At 41.3% G+C, this 13,749-nt stretch overlaps 2 protein-coding genes across 6 annotated transcripts in view; one reads left to right on the forward strand and one right to left on the reverse strand.

Moving 5' to 3' along the window:
- Positions 1 to 573: 573 nt before the first annotated feature.
- On the reverse strand, positions 574 to 10,754 carry COPS5 (COP9 signalosome subunit 5). Its single transcript, XM_059483237.1, has 8 exons — positions 10,526 to 10,754; positions 10,176 to 10,410; positions 7,540 to 7,668; positions 6,998 to 7,063; positions 5,475 to 5,560; positions 4,559 to 4,670; positions 3,702 to 3,850; positions 574 to 967 (listed from the first exon to the last, which is right to left on the reverse strand). Exons 1-8 carry the CDS (start codon positions 10,681 to 10,683, stop codon positions 883 to 885), a joined length of 1,020 nt encoding a protein of 339 aa, XP_059339220.1. The 5' UTR covers positions 10,684 to 10,754; the 3' UTR covers positions 574 to 882.
- An 827-nt stretch (positions 10,755 to 11,581) lies between these two features.
- CSPP1 (centrosome and spindle pole associated protein 1) overlaps positions 11,582 to 13,749 on the forward strand; it is a 62,393-nt gene continuing 60,225 nt past the window's right edge. For all 5 annotated transcript variants that reach the window (XM_059485036.1, XM_059485062.1, XM_059485045.1 and 2 more), the window contains exon 1: positions 11,582 to 11,662. The gene's annotated coding sequence lies outside the window, so the exon portion shown is untranslated. The remainder of the gene's footprint in view (positions 11,663 to 13,749) is intronic.

A 13,749-nucleotide genomic window follows, 5' to 3' on the forward strand; every position in this document is an offset into this window, starting at 1 on the left:
AAACAAACTTAGATCAGCCCTGCAGCAGCACCACATTGTAAGCCAGAAATTATGATTAATGCATTTAGTATCTGTGGCCTGAAATTAGCCTAATGCGTATTTCAAAGGTAATTTTTCATTTTGTTCCTTTGTATGCAACAAGTGACTATGACAAGCAATAGAAGGTGAGTTACAGGAGAAGAATAATGGTATATAACCATGTTATGAGTTCCACTGCAGAGCTGGTCAATAGTTGACTACTTAGAAATATAAAATGTCCATCATGAGTGTGAAGCTGTAAGCAAAACACCGTTGTACCATGCATAAATGTTCCATTACTGTGAAAGAAACCACTTCTGGCTGGAGCAGTAAACCTCAATCAGGAAAGGCTCCATTAAATTTAATAACTTGTTGAAAGATAAACAAGTGGGATTTCAATTCTTAAAATTAAGCACAGATATTAAAATCTGAGAAACAAACTTCTTACATTACATAGGTTACCTATCTAATCTGTGCAGACAGAATTTTTCCACAGAGCAACAAGAAAAAGAGAAGATAAACATTTGCCAAAAATATCAAGGCCCAAAACGCACATTTAGTTTCAAAATTCTTTTATTGCAGTTGGGTAATAGAGATAAATATCTAAGAGCAAAATCCAGTAAGTCACATTTATTTTCCTTTGGAACAATTCTGCAAACTGGTTTATGATAAAGAACAAAAAGTTGCACTGCATTTTGGAACCTTTTGTTCTTTAAAACTGGTCAGACAGGTGGGAAATATTAAAGAACTACAAATTAAATGAATAATTTTCCGCTTCAGCTTCATTTCCAAACTGAACAAGTCCAAGCAAAAGAAACGATGGTATTTTCTGCTTTGGAGATACATATCAACTGGTAATGCACTTCAAGCTATATTAATTTGATTAAAAAGTTTATCCTTAATAACCTGAGACATCAATCCATGTATAGCTTCTATGGTGGTCTTGCAGCTGAAAAACAAGTATAAATTCAATGTTGGACAAAAACTGAACTGAACTGTCATTTTCCTTGAAGATATCCAGCTGTTTTGGAAGTTCAGGGTGCCCATAACCCCATGAATCTTAAAAACTGTCCAGAAAGGAACAGTCACATAGAGCAATTTAGCCATTGTTGCCAATACCTTTTTGTTACTTGAAACGCAAACTAACCATACACACAAAACCACAGAAATAACAGAAAACTTTGTCTTGCAATTTATGACATCTTATATTAACAACAGCAAGTGGGCTCTATGGTCATTTGAACAAAGAAAAAAAAATCCTTAGGGGAATGGAGCTATCAGCTGGTATTATCAATGGTATTAGCAATACCTGCAGACTCTCACTGCTCTCTATCTCCTTTGCCCAAGCCCAGGGCAGTAGTGTACAGTAACCATGGTTCCTCTGAGAAACTTTACACGGAACATTAAAGAAATGTTTACAAAACAAATCAGTTATTGGTCAAATTATGTAATGTGCAAAATTTCAAAGAGCTGAGAGGATTCCTACTGATCCAAGTATTCCCCAGTGTCTGCCATAGGGCAGTGTGGTGTCAAACTAACAATTAAAACAGACTGTAAAAATGCAAAAGATGAATCAGGACTGAAGGCATGGAGAACAGGGACAAATTATTAGACAGATAAAGGAATCCTAGGGAAAGCAAGTTGACTTGGAGCACAACTTGGCTAATGCATGTGCTCTCTTAGAAAATGGCTTAGAGATGTACATGGACAGTACCAGAACTTATCAGACAGCCCAGTGGAAGCACCTTGATGCTAATGCTTTACAGCACTGTTTTCCCAAAGCATGTATGTCTAACAATCCTTTAGTGATCTCTGCAGCCTTATTTCTTCAGAGTAATTTAGGGTGACACCAAATTAATTGTCCTGTGTCTGCACAGGCCTTCTACTGTCTTTTCTGTTAGGAAAGATCAGTAAGTGAAGAAAAACATGCATCTCTAAAAGTGTTACACTCAATTTTGGGAACTATGGTAGCTTTTGTTGCACAGGAAAGCAGAATTTTTGACAAAAACAATTCCTTCCAATCCCTTACAATTTATAAACCAACTACTGATGAAGACTAAATAAAAACAGAAAAGAAAAATGCCTAGAACTACTGCAACAAATAATATAGTAGCATGATCAGATAAAGAGCTATTTCTTAGAATAACTGTAAACATGTGAGAGTAAGGGGAAAATAAAATGCAGTCAGTTTTATGGGACTCCAGACAGCAATGCAAACTTATCAGCAACTCCCTCCTCTTCATGTCTTTAAAGCATTGCTATTCTGTTTCCCTATAGGAACTGGGAGGTATCACTTAACCTGGCTGCTATGAGCTAGCAACAGATTAACTCCACTGCAAATGTATTCTGCAGTTAAAATAGGCTAAATGAGTATTAATTTTCATAAAGTCAACCCCCCTGCAACTCGATCATGTTTGTCAGGAAACTTGTAAGAGCTGTTAACTTTGCAGAAAAATAAACAAAGGTGTGTCAGGAGGAGAGAATACCAGGAAACTGTTCTGTTAGCAAGATAAAGTCATGGGGAAGAGGGACAGAAAGCCTCAACATCTGAAAACATGCATATGCAAATATCCCAGATTTTGTTCAGTTTTGGCACTCTGTTCCAAGGGATTCTGCAGAATTATTTCCTTATTCAATGTAATGACTACATCTCACTCAGAATACTCCTAAGATGAATGCAGGTGAGTTCTGCCTTCTCCACAGAAGGACCTGAGTTTGTACCACTATATAAAGTGCAGTATTTCCTGGTTTTCAAAGTCTGAAATTTCCCAAATACAATGTACTTGAACAACCCAGCTGTATGAGCTGTTGGATACTATTAACCTCGGTTAAAAGATTTTACTTGGAAAAATGGTGACTAACATGATATAGTTTAAGCACACATGTAATTCTTAAGGCTAATGGGAAAGAGATGTGAGTATTACTGAGAAGCAACTTGTGTACTTCAAAGCTCAAAATAAACAGAGCTGATCACCAATAAACATAGGGAAAACCGAGGGAAAATATTGCAACTTCTTTGAAATAACGTTGTACACCTAGTGATAAGAAGTTTATTAACTTACAATAGCAAGTATTTGCTGTCAGGCAGGGTAGCTAAATATAAAGGCCAGAATATCTGTAAGGTACTTCTTAAAAACAAAAAGCAACAACAAAAACCCAACCTTTTCTTATTTCTTAAAAAATGATACATTATTTAAGAAATATGAAAAAAGGAGGTCATAATTTTTACATTAGTAAAAGTATTAGACAAGTGTAAACTGAACTTACTGGACTGTTAACACTAGTTCTTAAAATCATGTTCTATACCATAATTTTACTTACTGTTAGTTTTAACCTGATTAACCATAAAAATGTGTAATTTCTAGTAAAGTTACAATTTTGCTTTAGACAGAAAACATTTTTTTTGTTTGTCAGACACTGATGGAATTTTACAGCATTTTTTGTTTAATAAACTAGAGTTAAATTTATTCCAAACACCCTAAAATTAAAAATTCATTGTAGGTTTAATATAGGCAATATTTTCTTTAACTTTCAAAAACAACTAGTGACTTCTGGACCCTTTCATTTCTACCTACAACCTAATTCTTATCTCTAATCTTCTCAGGTTACAATTGCAGGCATGAGAAAACTTTAAAACTAAGTAATACTTTTTACATGAAGCACACATGGATGTGTTATCTTACCTGTCTCTTGTTGCTTTTGCAAGTTTGTCTTCTGATTTCTTGTCATGAGTCTCTAAACCCAGCATGAAACTGCCCCTTCCAAGCTGAGCCTCTGACTGTTCTAATTTTTCAGACAAATCAAAGACTTGGCCAGTGGTATAGTCAGCATTCTTAAGAGAAAGAAAGTAATAAATATTTTGAATTTAAGCTAAAAATTCAAGCATTGGTACACAAAATAAACCCCATCTGAGAAACATTTTTAAAAGTGTAGTGCTGCATATTTGAATCTATATCTGAAATTGAAGATATAGAACATGACTGGTGGTTAAGAGAACAGAAGCTAAACATCTGACAAATGCTCAATCCCTAAAGCCTGATTTGGGTTCTTTTTATTACTTTCAACCCATGCCCTAAGTCAAGTAGGAGTAAGTAAAACTTGGTTTTGACCAAGAGAAAAAAAAATTGGCTTCTGCAAAGGGAAGGTTTTGATGCTCAGCTGTTACACTGAAGGTGTACCTGCACTGCTTCTGTTGTAACCTAGTTCCAACAGTTCCATTGTTTATTTTTTTTAAAGTGTTTACTTATTAAACACCGTTATTCATTGCAGTGCTCTATAGATACAAGGTTAAAAACTATTTAAGACAAAATCTACGTGTATAAACAGAACTCAGTAAAATTAAATGTGTTATTCCCACCTTCTACTTTTACAGAGCAGATATGAGGAACATTTCAGTATTTATGATTAGGAAAACCTTCCCTTCTTCTTCTACTGGACAGATTCTTAATGTGGGGTCTGTATCTATCAGTGTTCTATTAAGTATTTTACAGCAGAGGGCCTGGCTTTCAGACTCATGAATGCACACAGCTGTGGTACTTACAGTGAGTAGACTAGAAGAACTGAGAGTGTTCACCCAGTACTTGTTCCACAACAGCTCAAGCAATTTACGATCCAAAGACGATTTAAAGTATGAGACTTCTAAAGCATAATACCTTTAAAAACAGACATGCAAACAAAAGAAGTGTCCCTCTAAAAATGTCTTGCTTGACTGTCACATCCAAAGTACATGCAACTCAAAAAATCCTTAACAATGACATATATCTTAAAAAATACAAAGCACTTAAGGTTACTGCCAGTTCCAATTCTCTGTATGATGTTCCATAACTAATTCATATGTAGATTTAATACATAATCCCCACACAAACTGCTGTGTTCTGCTAAATGAGATTGCAAGAGTTTTTAACATTATTCTCTTAACATATTTCATGCTTGGGTTCTTCAATACTGTAATAACTTACAGATGATTGTAGCTTTGCATGTATCACTTCTAACTTCTTGAGGAATGCCTGGTAGCAGTAAATGTTACAAACAGGCAAACAATCCTACATCCTACCACACCTATTTTGAAAGCCAGGCTTTAGTGGTGTTACAAATGAACACTCAGTAATGCAAGAAAAGGAGGTGTACAACACTTGCCCCCACTAAGAAGAGCAGTGGGATCACAGCCTCCCCAGTCCTGCTGATCAATAGACATGTGACCCAGCAAGGCATCACTACTTAAAAGTGTTCAGCAATCAGCTGCTAAAGCTTTTAACCAGGTTCATCTTTATCTTTGCAGTTCTCCCTTAAAAACATCTCCTGATAAATGCCAGTAACCCTTTTTTCACAAAAACAAGAGTGCTAAAGCAACAGTAACTTCAAGATTTGAAACACTACAAGAAATTTGCTTTTCCATACTGAATCACTAACCTAAACACAAACACACAAAAAAAAGTTAGTAGTTTTTTGTTACTTACTGTTTACAATGTACACCGAAGTCTTCTATTTTATTGAGTGGAATAGTCTGGTATTCAGAGGGACCTTCATCTGGAGGTTTATAGCCCTAAAAATTTAACAAATGGCAAAAATGACACAGTAATTCCGAGGCTTTTCAGAATGCCTAAACTTTACAAAAAAGTTTCTAGCTTATGCAACTCTAGTTGTTTTGTTGGGTTTTTTTGGGTTTTTTTTTTGTCTAGAGAAAATGACATTTCCCTGGTAGTCTGAAATTTGGAATTTTCCTGGATCTCAGGACATTTGGCTTTACGAGCTGTACTGGTCATTACATTCGTAGGTTTATCAAAAGCAAAGTAGTGGTTATAGTTGAGTTTTTTCAAATAAGTAGCTATGATTAGATCAAAGAAAGGGCAAACTTCTTCTTAGACAGTATTTCTCTACCTATTCTTGGAAATTTTGAGGGAAGATTTGAGAAGAGGGAAGAAACATCCATGGATATGCCTTAGAGATACCTAAAACTTCCAGTTGCTTGTTTAGCCAAGATGGTGCCATTCACAGCTACTGACTAAGCAAGAACTGCCTGCAGTCCACTGTGAGAACTCCATAAAAATATGCTTCTCGTGTGCCTTTTCCAGATGTGATTTGGTTTTCAGGTACAGGATTCTTCTCCCTGTTCAAAATTCTCTAAGTATTTATGAACTGATTTTGCCCATGGAAGTGAATATTCTCCTGAATCACAAACTGTTCTAAGATACCTTATGGTTTTGTCAACACAAAAATAATGCCTGAATAATGCCTGGACCTCTCACAATCATTTTTGTTAATTACAAAATTTAATTTTTATTAAGCAATTAATTTTGGTAATTGTTTTATTGAGTGCCTGTCTGAAGTTCTTGATGAGTCACTCATAACTGGGTATTTAAAAGATATACCTGAACCTCACTGGACTGAAATTAAATAGCACAGCCAGAAGTGTACATGAGAGGATGCATTTGGAGACGTAGATCTCCAATACCGATGTGATTTCTTAGTTTTAAGCCTAACCCATACGGTTTCATTAATTTTTTTGTACATTAGTTTGTGAAGATTCGTAATATTTATTTGAAAAAGTGAAGTAGATAGTTTTGAAGCTTCCTTTTCTAAAATGAAAAGCAAATTACAACATATTAAACATGCTATTACATTTGGGTTTAGGTCTAAAAAATAAACAGAGAACAACTAACATAAAACAATTTTGATGACTGCTACCTACAACTATATCCATTAAAAACCAGGTATATAAAGCTACATAATTTTGGGACAGCTCCACAATTTTGGAGCTGTGTAATTGATTTAACACTGCCAAAACTCTATGAAAACCAAAATAAAAGTTAACCTTTATAAATGTAATCCAATATAAAAAGGCATGCAGAAACAAGTGTATGGACACATTTTCCTTTGGAATGAACATTCAGTACAGCACAGCAGACCAAACTCAGACAATCATTTAAAGACAGTTCAGTGTTCACACACTAAATAATTTTAGATAATTTTAGCTATTTACCTTAGGATATGTCCTAAAAGCTCCAAGATTTACTTTTCCTGCAGATATTGTTCTTGTTGGATCAATCTGTAGAAATACAGGAAAAACTCATTACATATATTTTATTATTTATTACAGGCTGAAATTAAGTTTATAGTAATTTTATTTCAGAAATGTAATTCATGCAAATTGTGTTAGTTCTGTCATAAACAGTACTTTTTGTGTTGGTATAAGACTCTCTAAAAGGATGGGAGTATCAATAACCTTCAGTGAATTATTTTTTAAACTAATTTTCCTTATTTCCTAAGGAAATAATGCTTAAGAAGGATACCATAACTGAAACAATGCAGTGAACATGGTCTAGCCAAGCAACACGACTGGTTTGCCCGGTATGTGGCCAGCAAAGCACAAGCAGTGGCACCAGTTTAAAGCGTGGATCTAACACCTCCATCATACAAAGTACACACTGCTAAAATGCTAAGAGACAGAAATCAAAAAATCCAAAAATTATTCCCCTCAACATGATTTGCTGTGCAGGGTTATCCCCAGCAGCCAGTACTTACAACCACTGCTACGAAGGGCTCCTGAAATTGCTGGTTGAGCATCTGGGTACTGACGTCGATGCCCGAGAGCCAGCAGCCGTAGCCGGGGTGACTGTGGTACCAGCCGATGGCATTTTCCAGGCGTCCCACCTAAGAAAGAGCAGGGAAGGGACAGCCCCGGCGTTCAGCTCCATTCCCAAAGCACCGGCCGCCCTCCAGCGGCACTTCCAGCACGCTGCAAGGCGCGCCAGGATAAACAGGAATTTCCACTCCCGATTCCCTAGAAACCATACGAGTAGCACTGGCATTCTCTGCCACAGCTGCTGCCACGGCACAAAGGCATTCAAGGAGCCTGGAGCTCCTTCTTCAGTGACAGCTGGAGTACAGAACAGGTTCCACAGCTGGATGGTGAGCTGCAGTGAGCAGGGCTGAGAAATTTCTTAGTGATATAGCACAAGTATGTCTAACCTCATAACATCAGTAGAGAATTAATTATTTAGTATGGTAACATATCTCGCAGGCATATACTATTAGATTAGTGATAGGTTTAAAAAGTAACTTCAAAGGCATGCTTTCAAACACCAGAAGGGACAGAAATTATTGCCTGGAGTCAGGTTTAAAAGCCAAAAGATTAAATTTTGACAACTTTTTCTCAGATAAAACCTCAAAATAGGAGTTTCCAAATAATACACCTGCTATCTCTAAAAATGCTGGGAGAGAAAGGAGCAAAGCCAAAAAACCCCAGGAGAATAAACACCCATTGAACAGAATATTTGTAATCCTCTCTAAGGAATTGTTTACTAGCTGCTCCAGTAATGATGAGATAGAACATACAAACTGCCTACTTTATTTTTTAACTGAAGAATATTTTTATTTTCTTTACAACTCCCATGAGAGAGACCAACAAAACACTAAAGAACGTGTGTTATTTTTCAAAGCCAAATGATACGTTTGAACTAATTAAGATCAGATCTTGTCCATGGAGAATCAACTAATTGAAGCAGCAGGATCTATAAAGCATTACTATAGGGGGATATATTAACTAGCACATAATGATAAAAAGAGCATTACATTACAGCTAATGATAAAAAGAAAAGTATATAGTTCTAAGTGCCACTGTTCTAGGAACAAGTGCTTGCTAAAATCAAATATGAAACAGCCAGCATGAAAATTCTGCCAGAGCACCAGGAAAGCGGAGTTATTTTATTTGCACACAAGTTCATTTTTAAAATCGTGAAACCAACTACAGACAAAACTGAACAACATAAACAAGGGGAAAATAAACATTTCCTGTCACATAAGAACTCCTACAGAAACCTGGACTGTTTTAAACATAAGACAGGCTGTTTACAATTTTATGCTATATACTTACCACTTTGAAATTTGGTATTTCTACCTAAGAATGGGATTCTATGAATATATCTGTATTTAAAGATAGCATTATTGTATCTTTAGGCAAAGACGTCTCTTCAATTTACCTACTTTTTGCAACAAGAGTATAAGCATCACAACATTGTCTTCAGAGAAAACATTCTAGATTAAATGAATTATTTCTGCATTTTCTCACGCGGATTAATTATTTTAAAAAGCTCCAGAACATAAATATTTCTGCATTATGTTTACTCTTTGCTGATGTTATGATTCAGCCTAATGCACATCCATTTCAAGATCTTCAACACTATGTAAGGCTATGAATATAAGTCCAACTCTCCAAAAGAACCCAAATACTCCTCTGTTATATCCACTTAGTATGTAAGGGGCTTCTAATTTTAGCAGGTTTAAAAATCAGTGGGTCAACTGGGTATCAAAACTGTTTGAGCTTGGAGAATTAAAGCCATTTCAAGTTATAAGTATAGAATTGTCCTGTATTGGAAGAGGCCTATCAGCAGGTGCCCTTACATGCTGTGCTGGTTTCCACATCAGAGCCAAGTTGTGTTTCTGTTATCCTTCTGCACACGAGAACTTCACTGTATAGCCAGCTTTAACATGAGGTGGATCTCGGAATAGAGAGTGACGAAGATGGGAAACAGACAAGTGAGTCTGTTCATCTAAATTTCCAAATGATAAATATGAATAATTAAGTTGCACTGAAACTTACTTATTCCTTCACAAATATGTCTTTTTTAATGGAAAAGAGCAGCATGCTGTACACTAAGACCTCAGAAGAATGTAAGAATGTCATAATTCTGATCTACAAATACTAAGTATGTCAAATGCACACATATATTTAATTTTGCATACTGATTTTAGAAAGAAGTATCAGTTACTTTAGAAACACACTCTCTCACACAGGCAGCAGCCTCAGCCATAAAAACCCTTCCTCAGCAATGAAAATAACGTACAAAGGGAAGGAGCAAGCACTACTTTTTGTAGGATCATTAAGGTTGGAAAAGACCTCCAAGACCATCGTGTTCAACCTCTGATGACCTACAGCAAGTCAAGGAAATCTGTATGTGACAATGTTTACAGGCCCCTGCGTTCCGTGCTGCTGACATAGTTCTTACTGTCACGTTTGAGGAGAGACAGGACAATGGGGCAGGCACTCCATCACGGGGGGAGGGAGGAAGCCTGCAACCCTCCAGGGATGTTCCTGCAGCTCACCAGACACACAGGATCTCCACGGGGAGGGTCGGACACCGCCTGCCAGCTCTCCTTACCTGCTTGGCGTTCTCGATGTAGGCAGCCATGTACTCGTAGGCGGCGGCCTGCGCGTTGACGCGGGTCTCGGTGCCCTCCACGGGCAGCGCGAAGCTGTCCATGATGATCATGGTCTCCCCGTCCACCTTGCCCAGCATGAGCCCCATCACCTCCAGATTGCCGCCGGACCTGGCGTGCATCACCATCTTCAGCAGCGCCAGCGCGGAGATCTTGCAGTACTTGAAGTAATGGTGGCTGCAGCAGCGCAGAGGCCGCGGAAGGCAAGGGAAGGCAGAACCCTCAGATCAGGCCGGTGCTCCCCGCCCAACCCGCCCGCCCGCTCCGCCGCCCCGCTCCCACTCCCACTCACTCCTTGGTCCAGGGCTTCGCCGCCAGGATCTCCTGCTGCTGCTTGCGGTCGTACTTGTAGATCTCGTCGATGCTCTGCGCCTCCTGCATGTTGTTCGCCAGCTCCCAGGTCTTCTGCGCCATGCCGCTCCCGGAGGCGCCGCTCCCCGCCGCCGCCATCGCCCCGCACCGGGCCCCGGCCCCACAGCCCCTCTCCCGGCCCCGCTCCGCCGCACCGGGCCGCCGGCGGAACCAACCGCGGCGTGGGGGGACGGACGGACGGACGCACAGACGGTGGTACGGTCCGCGCAGGCCCGGCGCGGGCGGCGCTGCGCCCCCAGCGGCCGCGCTCGGCTCTGCACGCGGCTGGGCCCGACCCGCTCGCCCTGTAAAGCGGCGCCGCAGAATCCCGACCCCGGCCGGGCCCAGGCCTTTCTCACTATTTATCCATTTGTTTATTGACTTATGCTTTTTAAATTACTGTGACCAGTTCGGGGCTACTCAGTACGAGAGAGACACGGAGCATCTGGAGCGAGTCCAGCGGAGAGCAACAAAGATGTTTAAGGGACGGGAGCATCACTTTCGCGAGGAAAGGCTGAGGAAGCTGTGCCTGTTCAGCCTCGAGAAAGAGACGACTGAGAGGGGGCCTTATCAATGTATATAGGCATCTAAAGTGGGAGGCGTCAAGAGGATGGAGCCAGGCTCTGCTGGGAGGTGCCAAGCAATAGGACAAGAGGCAAGAAAATTGATGCAGAGGAACTTCTCCCCGAAGATGAGGAAGAGCTGCTTTCCTGTGCAGGTGACCGACCACTGGAACAGACTGCCCAGAAAGCTTGTGGAGTCTCCCTCCCTGGCGATACTCCGGAGCCGTTTGGATGCCACCCTGTGCCGTGTGCTCTAGGGTGACCCTTCTTGAGCAGGGAGGTTGGACCGGGTGACCCGCTGTGGTCCTTTCGAACTGCCCTACTCCGGGACGCTGGCAGGCCCGCCGGCCGCCGCCGCCGCCTCCCCTCCGGCTGCCTGTCCCCGCCCGGGAGGAGGCGGCGGCCGGGTCGCGCCGCCCTCCGGGGCAGCGGGGGGCGCTGCGCGGCGCCGCCCGCCGGGTTCCGGGGCGGCAGTAACGCGCGGGGCGCCGACGGAGCCGCGGCTGCCGGTACCGGTGAGCGGGCGGCGGGGGCGGCGCGGCGCTCGGGGACCCTCCTCGCAGCCCCGCCGGGCGGTTCCATCGCTCGCATCGCGCACAGCCCGGGCGGGCCGGCGGCGGGAGCGAGGGGGGTTCGCCGGGCAGCGGGACGGGCTCCGGAGCGGGACGGGGCGGGGGCGCGCCCGGGGCGTACCGCCGGGCCTGGGGGTCCCTGCGGGGGCGGCCGGGCTCGGCCGGGTTCGGCTCGGCTGGGCTGGTGCCGGCTCTCCGGTGGGGCCGCTTGTTGTGCGGCCGTTGCCTGACAACGGCGCCGCGATCCGGAAAGGGGCCGAGCCCCGAGTGCCGCATCCCCGCCCCGCAGCTGCTCCCTGGGGCGGCGGAGCCTCCGGGAGCGCCCCAGAGCCGCTGCCCGGGAGAGAGAGAGAGAGGGAGGGAGCCTGGGAGGCGAGCGCTGCAGGCCGGGGGAGAGGCGCTTCCCCGAGCTGTGGCTCTTGGAGAAATAAACCTGATCTCCTGGGTCTGAAAGTTTTCGAAATTAGTGTTTTCGAAATTTTTGGATCAAACTGCGTGCTCTGAAAAATAGATAATGCCTGTAGTGGAGGGAAAGTAACTCGCGAAACTTGTTGCTTGGTTGTTCAGAGGATAGATTGCCTTCTCAGTTGAGAAAAATTCGCGTTGCATTAGTCAAGAGTTTATTATTTGTGAACGGCCAGACCCTGGAATCTGTGCTTTTCCAGCATTGAATTTGAAAGAAAAGTACAAGGAGCGTGTCTCGAGCTTATTCTAAATGCCATTCACAAGGGTACAGAAGCAGTCAGTACTGATTCCTTAGGAAGTTTGGGTTAAACTTTAAGCAACGTTTCTTAATGACACAATTAGTGGCCGTGTAACTTGTAAGTACAATTACTAAACGTGGCACACAGTTGCTCTTTCAAAGCATTTCCCTCCTTGCCACCCGCGCTGCAGTTCACGTGGATGGGGATTGCCATTTTGCCGGTGCTCCTGATAATATTTCAATATTATGGTGGCTCAGAAGAGACGAAATCTGCTTGCACGTGCTGATTTTAAATTTTGTGCGTTTCCCTGAACAATTAGGAGGGGAAAGGAAAGATTAAAATGGAATGCAGTAAACATTGCTTCAGGTGATAGCTACACAATACATAGGCAAATAAAGTACGTACAATACATATGCACATAGATGTTTTGGATACCTTGAATAGAGAGATGTACATTGTTAACTCTCTTTGGGCATAGATCCAATAAAAATCTCGTGTTCTAACTTGACTTATTGTTCTTGAATATCTGCATGCTTTCTATTGCTTAGTATGCTTGCTTAAGTTGAAGTCTACCTAGGTCACTCTAATTACTTAGAGTTGCTTTTGTGAAAACTTTGACTAAGGAAAAGAGGCTATGAAAGTAAAATCTTCTTGAAAGAAAAAAAATGTCTAAACATGTTTTTATGAGACATTTTCAGATAGTACTTGAATATATAGCAGCAATATGTTTAATGGAATTTCACTTGGAATAATGCATTGTTTTGGGAATACAAATTACCCAAGATTTAAAGTTGCAAGAGCTAAAAAAAGGCTGATAGATACATCCTCTCAAACATTTTTCAGAAATACCATTTACAAAATGCTCTGTTTTCCAAAAAGCTAGAAAAATATGCTTACACTCTTAATTTTGAGGGCATATGGATAGATTTTTAAGTGTTTACAGCATATTCTGACTTTCCTTTTGTGCTCTCTACATGCCATGGAGCAATATCTCCCAGCTTGGTTTTGATTCTGCTACTTTTACTAGTAACTGCAAGGATCTAGAAATGCACAAAAAGAATTCAAATGCATTGCTATACTGAAAATAAAAGATTTTGTTCTGAATTGGTGTTGCAGTGTCAGGCTGTGCCTCAGTGTGTTTGTGCAGCCATGGGAAGCCAGTGTGAAGTTGACAGTTCCCTGTGAGTTTGGTGCTGTCACCTCCAAGACAGCTCACTGCACACCTGGGGGCTGTGGTAGCTCTTGTCTCAGACAGAAATATGTTCTTTCTTTATTTTTATTGTGATTAGTCATGATCTCCTCACATGGTACAGTAGGTGATAAAAT

Source organism: Ammospiza nelsoni, chromosome 1 (assembly GCF_027579445.1).
Source record: "Ammospiza nelsoni isolate bAmmNel1 chromosome 1, bAmmNel1.pri, whole genome shotgun sequence".
NCBI classification, from domain to species: Eukaryota; Metazoa; Chordata; class Aves; order Passeriformes; family Passerellidae; genus Ammospiza; species Ammospiza nelsoni.